We start from the raw sequence: 17,361 nt of genomic DNA on the forward strand, positions 1-17,361 counted from the left end.
TCTTGTCATTGGTTTAAGTGTTTTTGATTCAAGAATCTTTTTTTTTGAGGATAAGGTGGAGAATGGATTACATTAACTAATCAGACTTTTAGTTAGAGTGGATATGGAAATCTTACATTTGATGCTCTTGTTCTCCTGAGAAGTTCTTCCATTTTACTCTGTTTATTTCAAAAGTACAGTTCTCCTTGGCTTTATCTTTAAAGATCCTGTGAGAGCTGTAAGATGAAAAAAGTTTCCTTGGACAGCCAACCATTGGTGATCAGCTGCTCCTTGTACCTTCAGCTTGCCTACTTCTGCCTGGGGAAATGGTACATGTTTTATTTTGCAGGCAGTGACCACACTGCAGCAAGATCAAACAGAGAGCTGGAAGCTGAGCAAACATTTTCACAACGGGAAAATAGCAGAATCTCCAAATACCAGTGAAGAAGACTCTTACTGTTTATTTTATAAAGAATACTCTTAAATTCATTGGAGTTCAAATGAAGAAATGTAGACTGGGAATAGTGTTTCTTTTGTAAATGTTTTGTTCCCCCCTGTGCTTTAGTAACAACATAAGGCAAATGGTCTTTGCTGGAAAACACTTTCTGAACTCCAGCCTGGCTGTTCCCAGATGGACTCACTGATGGGTGTTTTTGCCAGACAAAAGGGAGCAGTCTCACCTGCATTTATGGATCCGTAGAATTCAGACAAAACAATTTTGGTAACTGTTCACTCAAAATCGTTTAAGAGAAGCTTTTTTAGCATAAGACACATCATCTTGTTGAGATTTGGTGCTATTTCACTCTGAAAAAGTACCATTAACTAAGTCACTTTTACTCCAAAACAATGACTATATGCTTGCATTTCATTTTTGCCTTGAGCTGACCACAGGTGTGGGGGGTTGCTGTGGCTCTCCTGATGAAATGCTATATTTTAAGCTGTGGTTGTGTGTGAGTGTTGGTGTTTTATTGAGAATTACCTAGTTCTTTTGAGCTTCCAGGGCAGTTTAATCATAAAGCTGAACCAGTCCTGGTGAAAGTCTGTTCTTTGTCCCATTGCAGAGTTTCTCACTTGTATCCCTTGCATTAATCTCAAGCTTGAAGAACTGGTTAAGGGAGCTAAACTTGACCAAAGTGCTTTTGTTGTATCATTTTATAATTCTCCATTCTGAAAAGAAATCCACCCAGCTTAGGCTTGTCAATTCAACAGAAGTGTTGATCATCATATGTCCTTCCTACTCAATTCTTACCTCTTTTACAGTTCTGAACATGTCTATCCTAAGACCATTCACAGAGCCCTCAGTGTGTACTGAAGGTTGGCAGTGGGATAGAGCTGCTTTAAAAAGCACAGGAAAATCCTGTCCTCTTGTGTTCTTGCACAACTCGGCACAGCCAGCAGGTGATTGCTGCTGAGCCAGTGCCCAGGAGGAGAACCTGCTTCACCTGGAGGATGTGTTGCTCAGAGCTTGTCCCAGCAGAGTCAGGCTGTCTGAAATGATCCTCTCCATGTCTGTGGAGCTGGGATTCCTGGTGGAGCATTGGGAATGTTCTGGTGCAAGGTGATAGGAAGCCTGGCTGAACAACTGCTTGCTTGCTGCAGGAGTGGCTTGGAGAATGGTGTAATAGCAAGGCTGAGAGTTGCAGGAATATCCAGGACTTCCAGGCTTTTAGCTGAGGCATCTTTAAATGCTGTACCAATTCCCTGTGAGCTGGTCTTTTCTAAAATAGCTTCCCAACTGTGCAGGAAACCACTTTTTAGGGAAGGGTATGTGAATCACACCTGTTGGGCCTGCTTGCCAGAGGGTCCAGAGTGCTTGGTTGGGCTGATCCACCCTCATCACCTGCTGTTCCTTTGATCCCCAATAACTTTTTTAAAGACCTCCAAAATTTTAAGCTGTTACCCTGAGACACTAAACAGTGATTTGATTCTTAATAGGGTGTTTGCAGCCACTCCTTTCTTTTCTGCCTCACTTAATTTATGGAAGAAAGGACAAAAAGGAAATGGGTATATGCCAGAAGAGGCAGTGGCATTATGGTATTATCTTGGTTTTACCTTTGCTGTTACTTTGGCAGCTGCATTTCTGATTTCCAAACTTGGCAGTTTCTCCTAAAAAATATTTACATGCTAAATCCAAATACTTCTATTAACAGCATCATCTCTACAGCAGTTTTCATGGTAATGCAAAGTTTTTCCAGTGCTCAGCAGTGTGTGTGTGTTTCTTGAGTCTCCCATTGTGGGTGTAACCATGTTTCACATCAAGCTGTGCATACCTGGATTAGGTGTGTGCAGCATGTAAATGGTGCAGTGCATCCGTTAATCAGGAGTATAATTAATTTTGGTTGGGAAGAGAGATAAATGCCAACTTGCAGTTGATTGCAGTTTGCTGCTAGAATAACTAATAAGCTTTTTTGTTTTATGTAACAGGCTGGATGGAAGGAAAACCACGCAACATTCATGAATGAACTGAAAAACCTTCAGGCTTCAGGACTAACAACCCTTGGTCAGGCACTCAGGTCATCGTTTGACTTGTTAAATCTCAATAGATTAGTGTCTGGAATAGACAACTATGGACAGGTAACAAATCTATCTATAGTCTTCTGTCTTTTATATTTCTGTGGTTTTTTAAATTATAGTTGGTGAGGGATTTCGGTGGTTCAAGTTCCTTTTTGCATTTAACTTTTTTTTTTTAATGTTGGAGAGCTCTATGTAAGAGCTTGAACTGGGAACTCATTTTTTCTTATTATGGCTACTGAAAAGACCCTGGAGAATGCTGGCATTTTTTTCCTTACTGAAGTACAGAGAAGCAGAGTATAAATGCCCCAACTGTAGGCATACAGGAGTAGCCCATCTTGTGTATTCTGCGTGGTTCCACACCTATTAAAAAAAATTACAGGATTATTTTGAAAGATTGCTTATCTTACTGTTTGTTTTATAATTATAAAAATGCAAGCTTCTCTGCCTGTGTGTTAAGGTTACTCTTAACATTCTTGTACTTTTGTCTGTAGGGAAGGAATCCATTCTTTTTGGAGCCATCTATTTTGATTACCATCACAGATGGAAACAAACTGACAAATACAGCTGGAGTCCAAGAGGAGGTAAACTTCCATTAAGTTCTTTCAAGTTATGATTGTGGAGGTTGGTGCTATGCTGAGATGAATATTAATCAGTTTTTTCCTGCTAATTGTACTTCTTCATCATTGATCTGTTTTTATAGAGACTAGAAACTAGCTATCCTGTCACTGCCCAGCCCCTAAATTCATAATCTAAGGGTTTTGAGATGAGAACTTGAGATAAATTAGTGGGTTGGCGAAAACGGGGTCTGTTATAAATGACTGAATTTGGATATGATGTTTTTAGCTGGTTTGTCAAATACTGGAAAATGTTAATAAATCTTTTTTACCAGCTTCATCTTCCGTTGAATTCTCCTTTGCCTGGAAGTGAACTAACCAAAGAACCATTCCGCTGGGATCAAAGGCTGTTTGCTCTGGTACTGCGTCTGCCAGGAGCTGCATCTGCTGAGCCAGAGCAGCTTGGGAGTGTGCCTACTGATGAATCTGCTATCACACAGATGTGTGAGGTTACAGGAGGTAACTGGAGGCTTTTTTGCTTTGCTTCACATTTGGCATTTGCCTTGAAATATTTCTTTTCCTTTAATTCACCTTCACCTCTGTTTTCTCTGTCTGAATTACTCTGTGTCCATGTGAATCCATGTGGTGTTTTCTTGGGTTTCAGTAGCACAGGAGAACTTTAAAATAAAGCAATATTCCTATTTCAGACCTAGATGTGAGAGCATTTTCTAAATGCAGTGGGAGGTTTTGGAAAATTTCTTTGGGTATTCTGGATGTTGGCTTTGCTCACCATGAGGGTTCTTAAAAATTTTTTTTTGTTATTTAAGTGTTGAATTGAGCAGGACTGCTATTAGTGAGATGTTAATTCTGCTGCAGGGCTGTTAAGCTAAATTTAATCTTAAAAAATTAATTCTGGATCCTATTGCTTGATATGTTGATTAGTTTTTTTTAAATTGGTGCTTGGAGAAATTGTTGTGTGGGAGGAGGAGGTTTGGGTAGACAAAAGCAGATAGATTACATACTCTTGGTGAAATCAGGCCTTCCTAAAGGCCTCTATAAATTTGGCCTTGGTCCAGCCTGATGAAGCTTTAATGGCCTTTTTTTAGTAACAAAATCTCAGCAGGTTGTGGGATTTTGGTGCTTTGTCTTGGTTGTATTGCTTTTGCAAAGTACTTTGCCTTTTACATAAACTAGTACAGAGTTTGTTGCTGTTATTTTGGATAAAATTGCAAGCCTTGGCAGTGTGACTTAGGTAATAAAACACCTTCCTTAAGTAAGATTACTCAAAATTTGCTTTTCTGTTTCCCCATGTAATTTCTCTCTTGCACAGGTCGTTCGTACTGCGTCCGGACACAAAGAATGTTGAATCAGTGTTTAGAATCTTTAGTTCAAAAAGTCCAAAGTGGAGTTGTTATTAACTTTGAGAAGTCAGGACCAGACCCAGCTCCTATTGGAGAAGGTACAGTGATTGTTGGTTTTCTTTCCCTGCTCCTAATGTTCAAGACAAAATGTTTTGTTTGTGTGTAGATGTCCTTAATTGTCTTCCATGTCCTTCCTGCCAGCTTCTCCCTGTAGTGTACAGGATACACCTTTTACAAGTGTTAGTTTGATCCTTGCTAAGTTAAATGATGCCATATGTCTGCACATGCTTGTATGGATCATCTACTGCTGGCTGGCTCTGTGTCACTCTTTTTACCTCTTTTTGGATGGCTGAGGAAAGTGAATATTTGCAGGAAGCATTTAAGTTTGAATTGCAGTGTTGTCAGGACTGTACTTAATTAAATCTAGCAATAGTGTATTTAAACACTTAAACATCTCTAAAGCAATCTCAATGCTTAATTTTCTGTAGATTTTAATTCTGCTGAATGATCACAGATCAGTAAGATGCAGGTGAATGTTCTTTGCTGTGAGTGAAAAACTGTGCAAAGAACAAACAATTACTTTGCTCCCTGTGAGTCAAGTGCATAAGAGGAAAAAAGGAAAGTGCACTCCAAATGTGAAGCAGTTCTTCAGATTAGCAGAAGTTCATGGCTTAAAGGAAGAGGAGGGGGCTGACCAGTTGCAGTTTAGGAAGTTAGGATCTTGGAATATCAGAAAACATAATAGCTTTTAGCATCACCTGAACATTCTAGCAAAGCCAGCTTTATTCCTGCTTTCATTCTGGAATCAGCTTTTTCTATGTTTGTTTTCTCCTTTTGCTTATTTAAAGAAGGCTTTCCTGTAATGCTGTGCTGGACAGCACAGCAGCAAATTCCCATGTCTCTGGTGGCCCAAATGTTCTCTCCTATGTGGCAGAATGACTGGTGAAATTTGGGGGTTTTGTTACCTTCATTTCTGTTGCATTTGAAGGGTGATGGACTGTGGATATGGATGTATTAAAAAATGTCAAGACTTTTCTTTTCTATGGGAATAGAGAAAGTCCTAAATTAGAGAGAAATCTGATAGGATTTACCCAAGCTGTAAAAATCACTTTTTATAATGCAGAGAAACCAAACTGATGTGTGACAGAAACATGGTTTCCACAGTATTACTGGCTAATTCTTTAAAGCAAGGAAAACTAGTAATGTAAAATCTTTAAACAAGGATGGTTGGTTAAGTGGGTGATCTCTGCTGTGCTGTTTGCTTTCAAGAGCAGTCTTTGAAAGCTGCTGGTTACATCTGTAGTGCTACAAAGTTCTTTTTCCTCAGTGTGGAGGAATGTCTGTGCTGGTGGGCTGGCAGGGAGCGCTGGCCTCTGCAGCAGGCTGTGGGGTTTAAGTGATCTGTGGATTGTTGTAATTAAAAATGTGGCAAAAGCTGCCTGCTGCAAGATGGATCCAGCTTCTCCGAGAAACTCTGCTCCTCTTTGAGTTTCCATGTGTGGCAGCATCAGTCAGTGAGCACTGCAGCCCGTGTAGAAATGAAAATGCCAGTTCTCAGCCTTTCCAGGTGCAGCAGAACCAGCAGCAGTAGCTTGGTGCTGCCCGTGGGAGCTGTGTCAGACACTGAGCTTCAGCAAATACATTTTCCATGATAGGTGAGTAAGCTTTGCTGCACTCACTGTGTAAGGCCTGTGCCACAGGAGCAGAAGGGAGATCAGGGCAGATATTGTAATTGTTTCTCAGATGGTTCTGTGATGCACCTGGATGCATAGGTTATTTCAGCCTCTGATGTAAAGTTCTCTATGTCTTTGGAACAAGAGTAATGAAATGCCTTACTGGCTGCTAATACAGAAATTTTGCTAGCAGACAAATGCATGCATGTAGCTTTTCATTTTCTTTTTGTTATTTTGCTTTGTTTAAATTTTAGATGGACTTGTTGATTCATCCAGGCCCATCAATTCATTTGCTTCTCAGCCGTGGCATAGTTGTCATAAACTCATTTATGTACGGCCTAACCCTAAAACGGGTGTTCCTGTGGGGCATTGGCCAATCCCAGAATCTTTTTGGCCTGATCAGAATTCACCAACACTGGTAAGTAAAATAAGAACTGAAAAAAGGATTCTACACTAATAGTTGAACAGATTGGAAATAAATAATGGATAGGGTAGTTTTTACTTTCTCTGTTAATAATATGATGTGACTTTGCTTTAAAAGGTTAACAGAATGGTGTCAGCTAATGTGGATACTGTAACTTGTGACATCTCTTGTATCCAGAAAGTTCACTGCCATGTATATGGTTAGTTAATTTGCTGAATGGCTTTAAAAGATGAAAAAATTGAACTGTAAGTTACTTCATGTAGCACAAATCATAGTGAGCCTATTAAATTTTAATCAAAGCTTCATAAAATTCATTAACGTGGAAAAAGGGGTATTTGTTTTTGAAAGAAGATCAACCATGGGCTTTTTGTACTTAGTATTACTTCATGTGTGGACTCTTTCACTAGCAGGAAGAATTAAAACTGAAATAGAAGAGCTACTCCCTGCAGAAAATCAGGAGAAACCAGTATTAATTAATTTCTCTTTTTCTTACTGAAATGGACATATATTTGGCATGCCTTACTAGCCTTTCTAAACACCTCTCTTTTGTTAGGCATGTTCTGTTCCTGCACTTCGCAAGTGCACAAGGTACTGTCTGTCCATTCTCCTTGCTCCCACCTCCTGATTAAAGAGGGGGGGAAAAAAAGAGATTTGCAGTGAGTTCTTTGAGAGATTCTTTGTGAACTGAGTGCCCTCTCCCATCTGTTTTTCTGTGGACTTCAAGCTGGGAAGAAGAGTTGAAGTTTCCTTTAAGCCTGTCTGTGTTGTAGCTCAATTGACATGAAGGCTTTTAAATATAATGATAAATAGTGGCATATTAACAATGTTTTTCTCTTGGTGGGAAACGTGTATCAGTGTGTGAGCATTTTTTTTCAGTTAGAGAAATATTTAGTTTATATTGTTATGGGAGCTTGTATTTTACTTTCTTCGAAGGAATACTGTGGAAACTGAGTGTTTTAAGACTTAAAGAGATGGTGAAATACCTGCTTATGGATGTTTTTAAGAGAATTGGTTTGTTTACCATAAACATGTGAAAACTGATACCCTTTTCCCCCCTTTCAGCCTCCACGCACTGCTCACCCCGTGGTGAGGTTCTCCTGTGTGGATTGTGAGCCCATGGTCATAGACAAGCTTCCATTTGACAAGTATGAGCTTGAGCCTTCACCCCTCACCCAGTACATCTTGGAACGAAAGTCTCCCCATACCTGCTGGCAGGTACTTGCCCCTTGTTTGGTTCTAGAAATGCAGTGGCTAATCTGAGGTGCTTCAGTCTTTGCAAGCCTGGAGAATTGGGGTCTGGTTCAAACTCTGCAGCAGATGAGAAGAAACATGTCAAGGTTTCACTTACCTCCTTTTAAGAGAATCATTAGGAGTCAGAATTGAGTGCTCCCTCCACAGGCTTTGTAATCTCATTTAATTCCCTTTCTAGGTCCATCTCATTTTGCTAAGAAATACGCCCCCCAGGTTCCATTTTTGGCTAAATTGATATTCTCTGCAGGCTTCCATTTGCTTACAGGGAAAACCCAGCACTAATTTCCATCATGTTACCTAATGAACAGCTGCAAATCATTTTCACTAGATGGTTGAGGCTGCTAATGGGAATTGAATGGAAGATGTTGATCCTGTTGACTAGATTGGCCTTGCAGAGGCCGAAGTTCTGTTGCTGAAATCCTTTGTCACATGATACTTTTGTAATTTTTTTTGTAAGTTTGTGTCCTCTCTAAAATCAGTCTCCTTTCTTGGTGGTGTTCTTTTGAATATTAGCCTAAGGTGTACACCAGGAGTATACTTAGTATTATACTTGAGTTGGAAAGGTGAATTTGGAGGTGTCTCTGTTTTTGTATCCCTAATAAATGGTACAGCTTAGTTGAAAATATGACATAATCATAAGAAAAATTAAAGTTACTTAAAAAAACCCAACTAATTTCAAAATTGTCCTTTATATTCTGTTAGGGACATTATTTGCCTGAGTTACTAAAATTACTCTGCTATTTTTCAGAAACTGCTTTTCTTCTCCCAGCTACACATCAGACCCTTACAAATCAGAGAAATAGGCTCATTGTCATAGAAACCATGCAACAAACCCAGTTTCTTATGCCCTGAAAAAACAGAGGAAAACCACTTGCTATTTGCTGCAAGGTTTATTTTTTTCTAGGAAAACTATTTTTGACTTAGATGTGGGTTATTTTGCTTGCCTCAGTCGAGAACATCTACCATTTTTATCCTGTTGAAATATTGTTTACATGTATTGCTTTTCAGGATTAAAACCCTCATATATATGCACTTTAAAAAATTAAGTCAATTTTCAGAATGTTGGCACTGGGCATAATCAAGACATTTCTTGAGTGTTGTTTGTTTTGTTTAATTTCTATGCTTAAAAACGTTTTGCATTTTTTATCAGTGTTGTAAACATTAGTTGTGCTATTTTTGAGTCACAAGACTAATTTCAAATAGCTTATTTATTTAACATTCCTTTAACAGATGTCCCTAACCTGTTTTAAATAATTTCAAAAACTCTTCAGGGCACTGCTTCACAGTAGTTTCACTAAAGCAGTAAAGATTACTCTGTGAAGAGCATTTCCACACTTACTGGGTGTACACTAAAGGTTGCATGTCTCAGTTAGGAGACTGGGAGTGTAGGTCCATACTCACCCTCGTGTGTTCAGATTTGTCTGTGCTTGATAAATTTACTGTCTTAATGCAGTTGGATTCAGATGGATTTGAATTTTTAAATGCCCCATGCTTACTATTCTTCACATTCTTCATTCTAACACAGTGCTCTCTCTTATTCTTTGTCAGGTATTTGTGAGTAGCAGTGGAAAATACAGCGAGCTCGGCCACCCGTTTGGGTATTTAAAAGCAAGCACTACTTTAACCTGTGTAAACCTCTTTGTGATGCCTTACAACTACCCTGTTTTACTTCCACTGCTAGGTAGGTAACACATCTGCATTGGACTGCCAGTGCAGCTGCTCCAGAGTAAAAGCAAAACAATGATGGTTGGTGTTCTGCCTTAGTTTGAGACGTTATAAAATAATGGAGATCAGAGAGTAGAGAATGTTGCAAACTCTTTTAACGTACTTTGGGAGGAGAGGATTTTCATACCCCCTCTCCCTTTTTTTCTCTCCAGCAGAGGAGGAGAGCTACCTGCTTCCAGTGCATGTTTGATGCTGTTCACCTCCTAGACACGTAGCCTCTTCCTTAACCTGGAGTAAGCTTCAACCTCCATTCTTTTCCCTCATTTAGGGTGTGGTGTATCCAGGTTTTGCAGTTGCTCTTGTAGCAACTTATTTTTTACTGGAAGATGAGATGCAGTGTTTGTCACGGGTGTTGGGAAGAGGGAATTCCCTAATGCAGTTCAGAGCAGTAAGAAGGAATTGAGCAGTGGAACAGTCTGCATTTCTTTCCTACCCAAAGGACCAGGTTTTGGTTTTTTTTTTGTTTTTTTTTTTACTTCCACAATGAAATTATTTTCTAAGGACAGATAATAATGAAAAAGTGCTGTGTATAAAGGCATAAAGGTAATGGCAGAGAGGAGTTTCCAGAGTGCCACTAACCCTTTCAGTTGCAGATGCTGTTAAGGCTTTTTTAAAAGTTCTAGTTTTTGTGGGTGTTTTTAGTGATACAGAAGAACAGTCACCAAGAGAACTAAGTCTTGCTGTCTTACACAGGATTTTTTTCTATTCATTTCTAGGGGGAAAAAATCAACACAATTTAGGAATGCTTTTTTGTAATCCTGGTCATAACCAAAGAAGAAGAAATTTGTACTTGTTGATAATGTGTCTTTTATAGTTATCTATGTAGCCTGGTGATTGTCTCAAAATGTGCAAGCAGGATGAGTGTTTCAGTGACTTTGTGGTTCCTGAAATACTGCAGCAGATCCATTAGCTGAAAAGCCATCACTGATCCTAAGTTAACTTCTCTGTTCATTTTGATGTTGACATTTGCATTTCTGCTGTGACTTCCCTGTCAGCTCTTGTCTTCCCCCTGCCTTTTTTTTACAGGGGTGTAAAGCTCTTCCTTCTCTTTGAGGAAAGGCACTTTTCAGTTTGTGTAGTGCTGTTCTGCAGTTTACTCACCTGGTAATCCATTTCTTATATTTCTGGAGGATCTTCAAAGGAGAATGCAGAGTTTCCACATTGCCTGAGTTGTAAAGCTGATGTTTTCTTGAGGTCATGAATCCCATGCACTCCATATTGTTCATACAGACACACACAGGGTTACCTTCAGATCTCCTTCCAGGGCTTTGTTTATCCTTGGTCTCTGAGGCATGGTAGAATTAAGTTCTGTGGAATATACCTTCAACACAAAAGTAGATCTGGATCCTTTACTGCTTAGCAGTATGGAAAATGAGTGAGATGATAAGCAGCATACCTGGTTATTATTTGTAGATGTTTTTAGCAATCCTGACTCTATATTTGGCTCTGTAGGTAGGTAGAAACCTTCTTCCTGTGTCTGCCTTCATACACACTGGTAGTGGATACTGATGGTTCAGCAGAGGACTGATATGAGTGTGTAAAATCAATTTTTCATTACTCTCACCCTGATTTAAAAGGATGTGGAGAACTCCCAAGACCAGGAGAAGTCTGCTCCGTTCAGCCACTCCCTCTCATATTGATCAGTGTGGTTCTAGTGGCTCTTGCCCTACTGATAGAATATTGTGTTGGAGGACTGCTTGGGACAGTTCCATGAGTAATCTGCCTCTGTTCCTTCTGGTCACTCTTTCAAAGACAAAACCACTTTACAACTGTGAATTTGTACTGTATTATCAAATGTGTTCAACCTTATAAACAGATAGCAAGATGTTTAAAGATTTTTTTGCTTGCATTGTTGTTTTCCTCCTGCATTCCTGAGCAGGTGAAGTTTTAATTCTCTTTTTGAAAAATAATGTAAGACAGCCCTACAAAAAGGTAAGATAGGTAGGTATGAGGCAGCTTGCAGATGATACTTGAGAACTGAAAGAAGTTGTACTGGTCCGTGGCTGAAGGAGGTGTACCACATCCTATAGCTTTGGTGATTTTGTGTCTTGGTTTCTGCAAGAGTGGATTTGAGAATGCTCTAACTTCTGCTGGTGTTTTGACTTCCAGAGCCTGCATTCAGAAGCTTTAAGGGAAAGGAGCACATTACTAAGCCTTGATAAAACAGTGAAACCACACAGTCTGTGTGTTAATGGACTCATGCACTGTGTTTGGTTGGCTGACAAAAACCCTGCTCTCTGGTCCTTTTCCAGCCATGATGGATAATGTGGCATGAGCAGCTTCAGTTTGCTTTCAGACAGCTAGAGAGAAGTCCTGACTAGCTTGGTGGTGGTTTGCTCCCAGAACTGAGGAGGTGGGGTGCAGTTCTTTCTGTTCAGTGGGAGGCTGCTGGAGGCAGAGCTTTTCACAGGCTGATGCTGACGTGCTTCAGTGCTGGATGCTTGGCCCACAGATTATAGAAATTTCCTCTTGAAGGATTGTTGCAAAGTGCTGTTCTGTTTAAAAACATTGTACAGCCAAGTTCATGAAGCAGAATTTGAAGGAGGGGTTTTAGGCAGAGCTAAGTAAGGATGAGGTATATTTCTAAATGCTTCTGCCTTGCCTAAGATTTTTCCTTGGTTCCTTTTAGCTGCATGGGTGGGAGGGCAAGCCCTGCTGGGCAGTAGGAGTGACTGTTCCTTGGGAGTGTCAGCAGAAGCAGCGCTGAAACAGCCATGCAGGAAATGCCTTGAGAAAGGGGTTAAATACCCTTTTTCTGTGGGTCTAAATATGCAACAGGATGAGCATTTGGAAGATGTCTGCCTGTGAAGGACTGCAGCATGGACAGTTTCCTTTGATGCTGCTACAGGCTGTGTGAGAGAACCTGCAAGTAATGATTTTATATTTTGGAAACTAAGGGTTATGTTCTCACCAGTGTGAACACAGCATGCTGTGCCTCTGGGAGGAACAGCCAAATACATTTTGATACATTTTGTATCAGAGGGGAAACAGTGACACAATACCTGTCTTAGGTAATGATGAATGCTGTTTTCCATTGCAGTGCCTTATTTTTGCTTAGATGGTTTGCAGGGAAGGATGCTGTTTTCTGTGAGTGTAAAATCATGAATCTACTACCCAGAATAGATAATTAGTGCATAATTAGGAGAATTACAGGAGTCAACAGGGAATGGTGGTGTACTTGCTTAGGTAGAATTCAATGTGAGTGGTGATTTTTAAAAAAAAGTTTAAAGTTTTATTTTGGTGCATGAACTGTTGTGATTTCGGCTCCAGCTGAACTACTTAAATTACCTGCTGACTCTCCTCTCTCTCACACTTTTTTAACTGTTCACTGATCTTTAAAGGGGCATCCATCCCCTTCTGTAGTACTGAGTGTTAAAAGTGTGTATTGTGTCCTGTTTGGTTGTTTTGTACATTAATCTGAAGCAGATAAAGACTTTGCAATGCAATTTTCAGTTAACTGGTCTGTGTGATTTTACCTGATCCCTTGTTGCTTGCAGCCTGTTCCTAATGTTTTTTAATACCATGTTCCCACTTATACAGTGCTTTTAACTCCAAGTTCAGAAATAAAAAGAATTCTGCATTAAGTAGACTTTGCAGAAATTAGTATCTGAAAATAATTAGGTAGAAGTAAAACTAAATTGTGTAAGGATTTTTTTCAATACTTTTTGATTTTTATCTGCAAAAGTTTGGGGTTTAATCTGTGAAAGACATAGTTAACTGGATTATTTTTAGTTTGCTTATTTGTATAAATCATCATGTGCAACCCAGGGCACAGGGGAAAAAGTGCCTTTCAAGTGCTTGTGTTGCAATCTGCTGACAGTGTGTGTCTCAAACTCTCAAGGTAGAGGCAGGTAAGATGCTGATGGTGAAGTTCTCTTTGAAACTTTTGGCTGTGTTTACCTCCCTTTTGAGAAGGTGGCAGTTCCTGCAGTGAGTTTGTGCTTTGGGGAGACTGATTTTGGAAGCTGAAGCTCTGCATAGGTTTGAGAATTTTTTCCTGGGGTAGCAGAGATCAGGGAGGTGCTTTTGCATTTGATGTCTGGGAGTAAAAGTGTGCTGTGGATTGGGACCCCAGGTGGCTGAGCTGAGGAGTGCCTGTGCCATGTCACAGTGCCCATAGTGGTACAGCCTCACAGTCAGCAAGTGAGACACTAATCAAGTGCTGATAAGGGGTTTAAGGTTCAAGCTGTACTCAACCAACCCATAGACTGTCAAATATTAGGACATACTACAATACTGAACATCTTGCTTTTTAAGTTTTTGGTTTAATGTTGCATTTTGGGAGGGGTGTAGTTTAACTTGCATTTTGCTACAAAAAGGAAATAGGTCTGTGAAATAAGAATTTTTTTTTTTTTTTTTGCCATATGTCATGATATCACCCCAGGTTCTTTTGGATAATAGTGCTAAGCTTGAAGTATATTGAGATTTTAAATGGAATTTTGATTTGTCCTCTCCAACTCCAGCCCACTTTCTTCAGGCCAGGGAAGGGAAGAAGTAGCATCTGTAGTATGGTTTTTATATGTAATCCAGAATTCATGGAAAATACCTGTAATTGAGTGTGGTTTGTCTATGAGAACTTGGGAAGTAGTATCATAACATCTGTTCAGTTTGAGCAGAGTACTATGCAAGTCAAATTTTCTTCTCCAAATACATCTTCCTGAAAACTCAGTGTGGAGAAAATTATTTCTTTGCTATTTCTGTCTTTTGCACACCCTCTTCTGTGCATCTCTGTCTCCTGCAGCTCTCCCCAGTTAATTTTTGGACATCCCTTTCTCCAGACCTTCATATCCTTCCATTAGCCTCACTTTGCCAGCATGCTACAATCCTACTAAGAACCTTCATTTCAGTGGATAATTCATAATTGCAAATGGTAAATTGCAGGATGCTGTGTTTGGTGCAGAGACCACAGGCACATTTCACAGTGTGCACAGCAAATAGGCCCACACTTCACCTCAGCCACTCCTGAAGAGCCAGGTGCACACCTGGAGTGAGCCACGTGCTTCTAAAACACTACCCAAAGCAAGGAATGTCTGGTTACCCCTCTCTTAAAGGACAGCAGTTTTTGTAGCTAATTTCTCTCTCTTGTCTATACCTGGGAGACTTTGCTGCCCTGGCAGGAGGCAGATGTTGTGGCTGGAGGTAACCCCTTGTCTGCCAGGTGCAGCTGCTGCTGTTGGCAGCAAGTCCAGCAAAGCTGTCCAGAAGGATTCTCTGATTGAACTTTTTTTGTTCTTTCCCTTCGATGCCAAAGAGTATTATTACTGGAGACCAGAATTCATCATACAGGTTGAACAGAAGAAAGCTGGTTTGAAAATGGAAATGGAACCAAATTAATGTTGGCACTTTTAATCAGCTACAGGGACTCCCTGATGTGCAAGAGAGAGGCAAGGGAGGTGAAACTCTTTAACAGGTGGATCTGTTGCACCTTCCATGCTGCTGGTAGTTGTGTGCAGTGTTTAAGTCTGGTGTACCTTGTAAGTTTGGTTGTAATGGGGACTTGCTCTGGATTACCTACTGCAGCTAGGAGTGGGGATTCCCAATCCTTCACACCTCAGGTTAAGAGCAGTTTTTGGGGGGAAGCCCCATTGGGAGATGGGTTGGGGGAGAAAATGGGGGGAAACCTGGCACGTACAATTTTGGACAAAGCTGAAGTTCTGGGACTGTATAAATGACACCTTCTTTTGTTGTTTTCCTTGTTGCAGATGACTTGTTTAAGGTTCACAAACTTAAGCCAAATCTGAAGTGGCGACAGGCTTTTGACAACTACTTAAAAACAATGCCTCCTTACTACTTACTGGTATGTTCCTCTTCTCATCTCATCCTCCGGGGTATAATGGCTGGTGTGGCCAGAGTCCTTTGCATCATACCTCTTCCCAGTAGAGTTTTTTTACATAATTATGATGGCATTTTAGGTAGTTAACATTCTACCTTTCAGAGGTATGTAGATTAAACATTTTTAAGAATTAAAAAAATTTGTAGAAATACTGAGGAGGAGGAGTAGCTATGTTAAGATATTAAATGTTTAATAAATGTATTTTCTGATCATTAAATAGTAAATGAATTTTGATCAAAAGTACTTCAGAACATTCAGAGAAGCCAAATTTGGCATTATTTTTGTAACTGGATAAGGAAAATGCAGATTAGGTTGTTTGTTAATGTGGGTGAAGTGCTACAGCTTGGGAAGCTGATACTGAGTGGGCCAAATAAAGGGTGGAGGGAGGCACTGTGTCACCTTTTACATGTAGCTTGGACAATGCACCTCAATATGGACTTGCATCATCCCGGCTATTCTGGACCTGAGCCTTTGAGTGGAAATTGCCAGTGGCACCACGCTGTGTGGTGTCTTGGTGATGTGGCATTATGTCCATTGTGAGCTAGTTAGACACCAAACTCATGTCACATGTTATCTGAATAGACTTGAATTTTAGTGGCCAAAAGTGGAAAAGCTAGAGCACTAATCTATGTGCCTTAGCTTCCTATAATTGAGCTTATAAATTTCTTTTTTAAATACTTATTCTCTTACTATTGTGTATTTTGTTTTCCTTATAGCCATTAAAGAAAGCCCTAAGGATGATGGGAGCTCCAAATCTGATATCAGATAATTTAGATTGTGGACTTAGTTACAGTGTTATCTCTTACCTTAAAAAACTCAGCCAACAGGTAGTATTGATGAAACCTTTGCAATTAGAAGTGCGTTGATTATTTAGTTTGTGGTAATCTCATTATAAAGCAGTTAATCCCTGGGGGAGTTCATGTGGGTGTGCAGCATATATTGTAATTGAAGATTGGTGAGCATTTCCACTGCAAATATGGATGAATCCAGTATGGTTCTGTAGCCAGTGATTGTGCCTTCTGTAAACGGTGGAGAGGAATGCAAATGAAACCTCTTCAGCTATACTTTAAATATTTGCTAGATTTTAAACTCCAAAGATAATAATTAATTGGATTTATGCCTGTTCTTGTAATTGTTCTTCACAGCTGAAGTCAGAGGCTTGTTTTCAGTCTCATGTTTATTTCCATATGTCCCTGGGCAATGCGTATTTTCCAAAAAAATAAAAGTATGTTCTTGTCCGTGGGGAGTAAAATCACAGTTCAAGCTTTATGTCTGAGCTTCCTGTTTCCTTCAGGTCAAAGTCTTTCTATCTGTTAAGTGTGACCTGGTGGGAAATAGTCCTACATATCTTTTTATATCTTTTTTCTTTGCCAGTTCTGCCATTCCAGGTGTAAGGGCCTGGAAGTTCTTCCTCCTTAGCCTGAGGAGCTCTTAAAACAGCAGTTCAATATCTGAAAGGCAGTGGGGGAAGCAGCCTTTAAAATTACAAAGCAAAAATCCTCCGCCTTAAAGAATGCACAAAATACATCCCAGAGCCTCTGAATGACGGAGCATCTAGTAGACATAAAACTTGCTGTGGTATTTTGGTAATCTAATGATATGCAAATTGATATGATTTATCTGCACTGTGGAGTTGGAATGACTGGAGATGGCTGCTGTGGCTCTCACAGACGTTCTCAGCACATGGAACAGTTTGAATGTGTGAAATGCATTATCAGCTCCTCTATAGGCACAGGCAATTCCAGAATTCTGCTGTGCTCCTGCTGTCCTTAAATTCAATTTCCCACAGATAATGAAGCAAAATGTGCAGAGGAGATCTGGGGGAAGTGGCTTGCAATCACAGTGGGTTTTGGGGTTTTGGTTGGTTGGGTGTTTTTTTTCTTTGGAGGTATTGCTAGTGGGTAAAAAAACCTTAACTCTGAATGCAGTTGGAACTTAATACAGTAAAATTCTCTGTAGCTCTAATAAGAAATCTGTGCTAATTGGAGAAGTGATACGTTCTAGAAATGTACTCATAAACCAGATTTCTTTTGCAACTTTTCTCCCT

The 17,361-nt window shown here is 39.9% G+C and overlaps 1 protein-coding gene across 5 annotated transcripts in view; it reads left to right on the forward strand.

Moving 5' to 3' along the window:
• The window catches only part of LOC121331751 (integrator complex subunit 6-like), a 39,902-nt gene that overhangs the window by 16,178 nt on the left and 6,363 nt on the right, over positions 1 to 17,361 (forward strand). For 2 of the 5 annotated variants that reach the window (XR_005952062.1, XM_041396463.1), the window contains exons 3-11: positions 2,404 to 2,553; positions 2,985 to 3,074; positions 3,383 to 3,566; positions 4,378 to 4,506; positions 6,336 to 6,499; positions 7,568 to 7,720; positions 9,305 to 9,437; positions 15,184 to 15,278; positions 16,031 to 16,141. Coding sequence is in view for 4 of the 5 variants with exons in the window: in XM_041396463.1 (XP_041252397.1) it covers positions 2,404 to 2,553; positions 2,985 to 3,074; positions 3,383 to 3,566; positions 4,378 to 4,506; positions 6,336 to 6,499; positions 7,568 to 7,720; positions 9,305 to 9,437; positions 15,184 to 15,278; positions 16,031 to 16,141 (1,209 nt within the window). In the remaining variant the exon portion in view is untranslated. Of the gene's footprint in view, positions 1 to 2,403; positions 2,554 to 2,984; positions 3,075 to 3,382; positions 3,567 to 4,377; positions 4,507 to 6,335; positions 6,500 to 7,567; positions 7,721 to 9,304; positions 9,438 to 9,633; positions 9,715 to 15,183; positions 15,279 to 16,030; positions 16,142 to 17,361 lie in introns of those variants that run through there. The other 3 variants (XM_041396465.1, XM_041396466.1, XM_041396464.1) reach the window with 3 other exon arrangements.

This window comes from Onychostruthus taczanowskii, unplaced genomic scaffold, assembly GCF_017590055.1.
Source record: "Onychostruthus taczanowskii isolate IOZ18803 unplaced genomic scaffold, ASM1759005v1 scaffold13, whole genome shotgun sequence".
NCBI classification, from domain to species: domain Eukaryota; kingdom Metazoa; phylum Chordata; class Aves; order Passeriformes; family Passeridae; genus Onychostruthus; species Onychostruthus taczanowskii.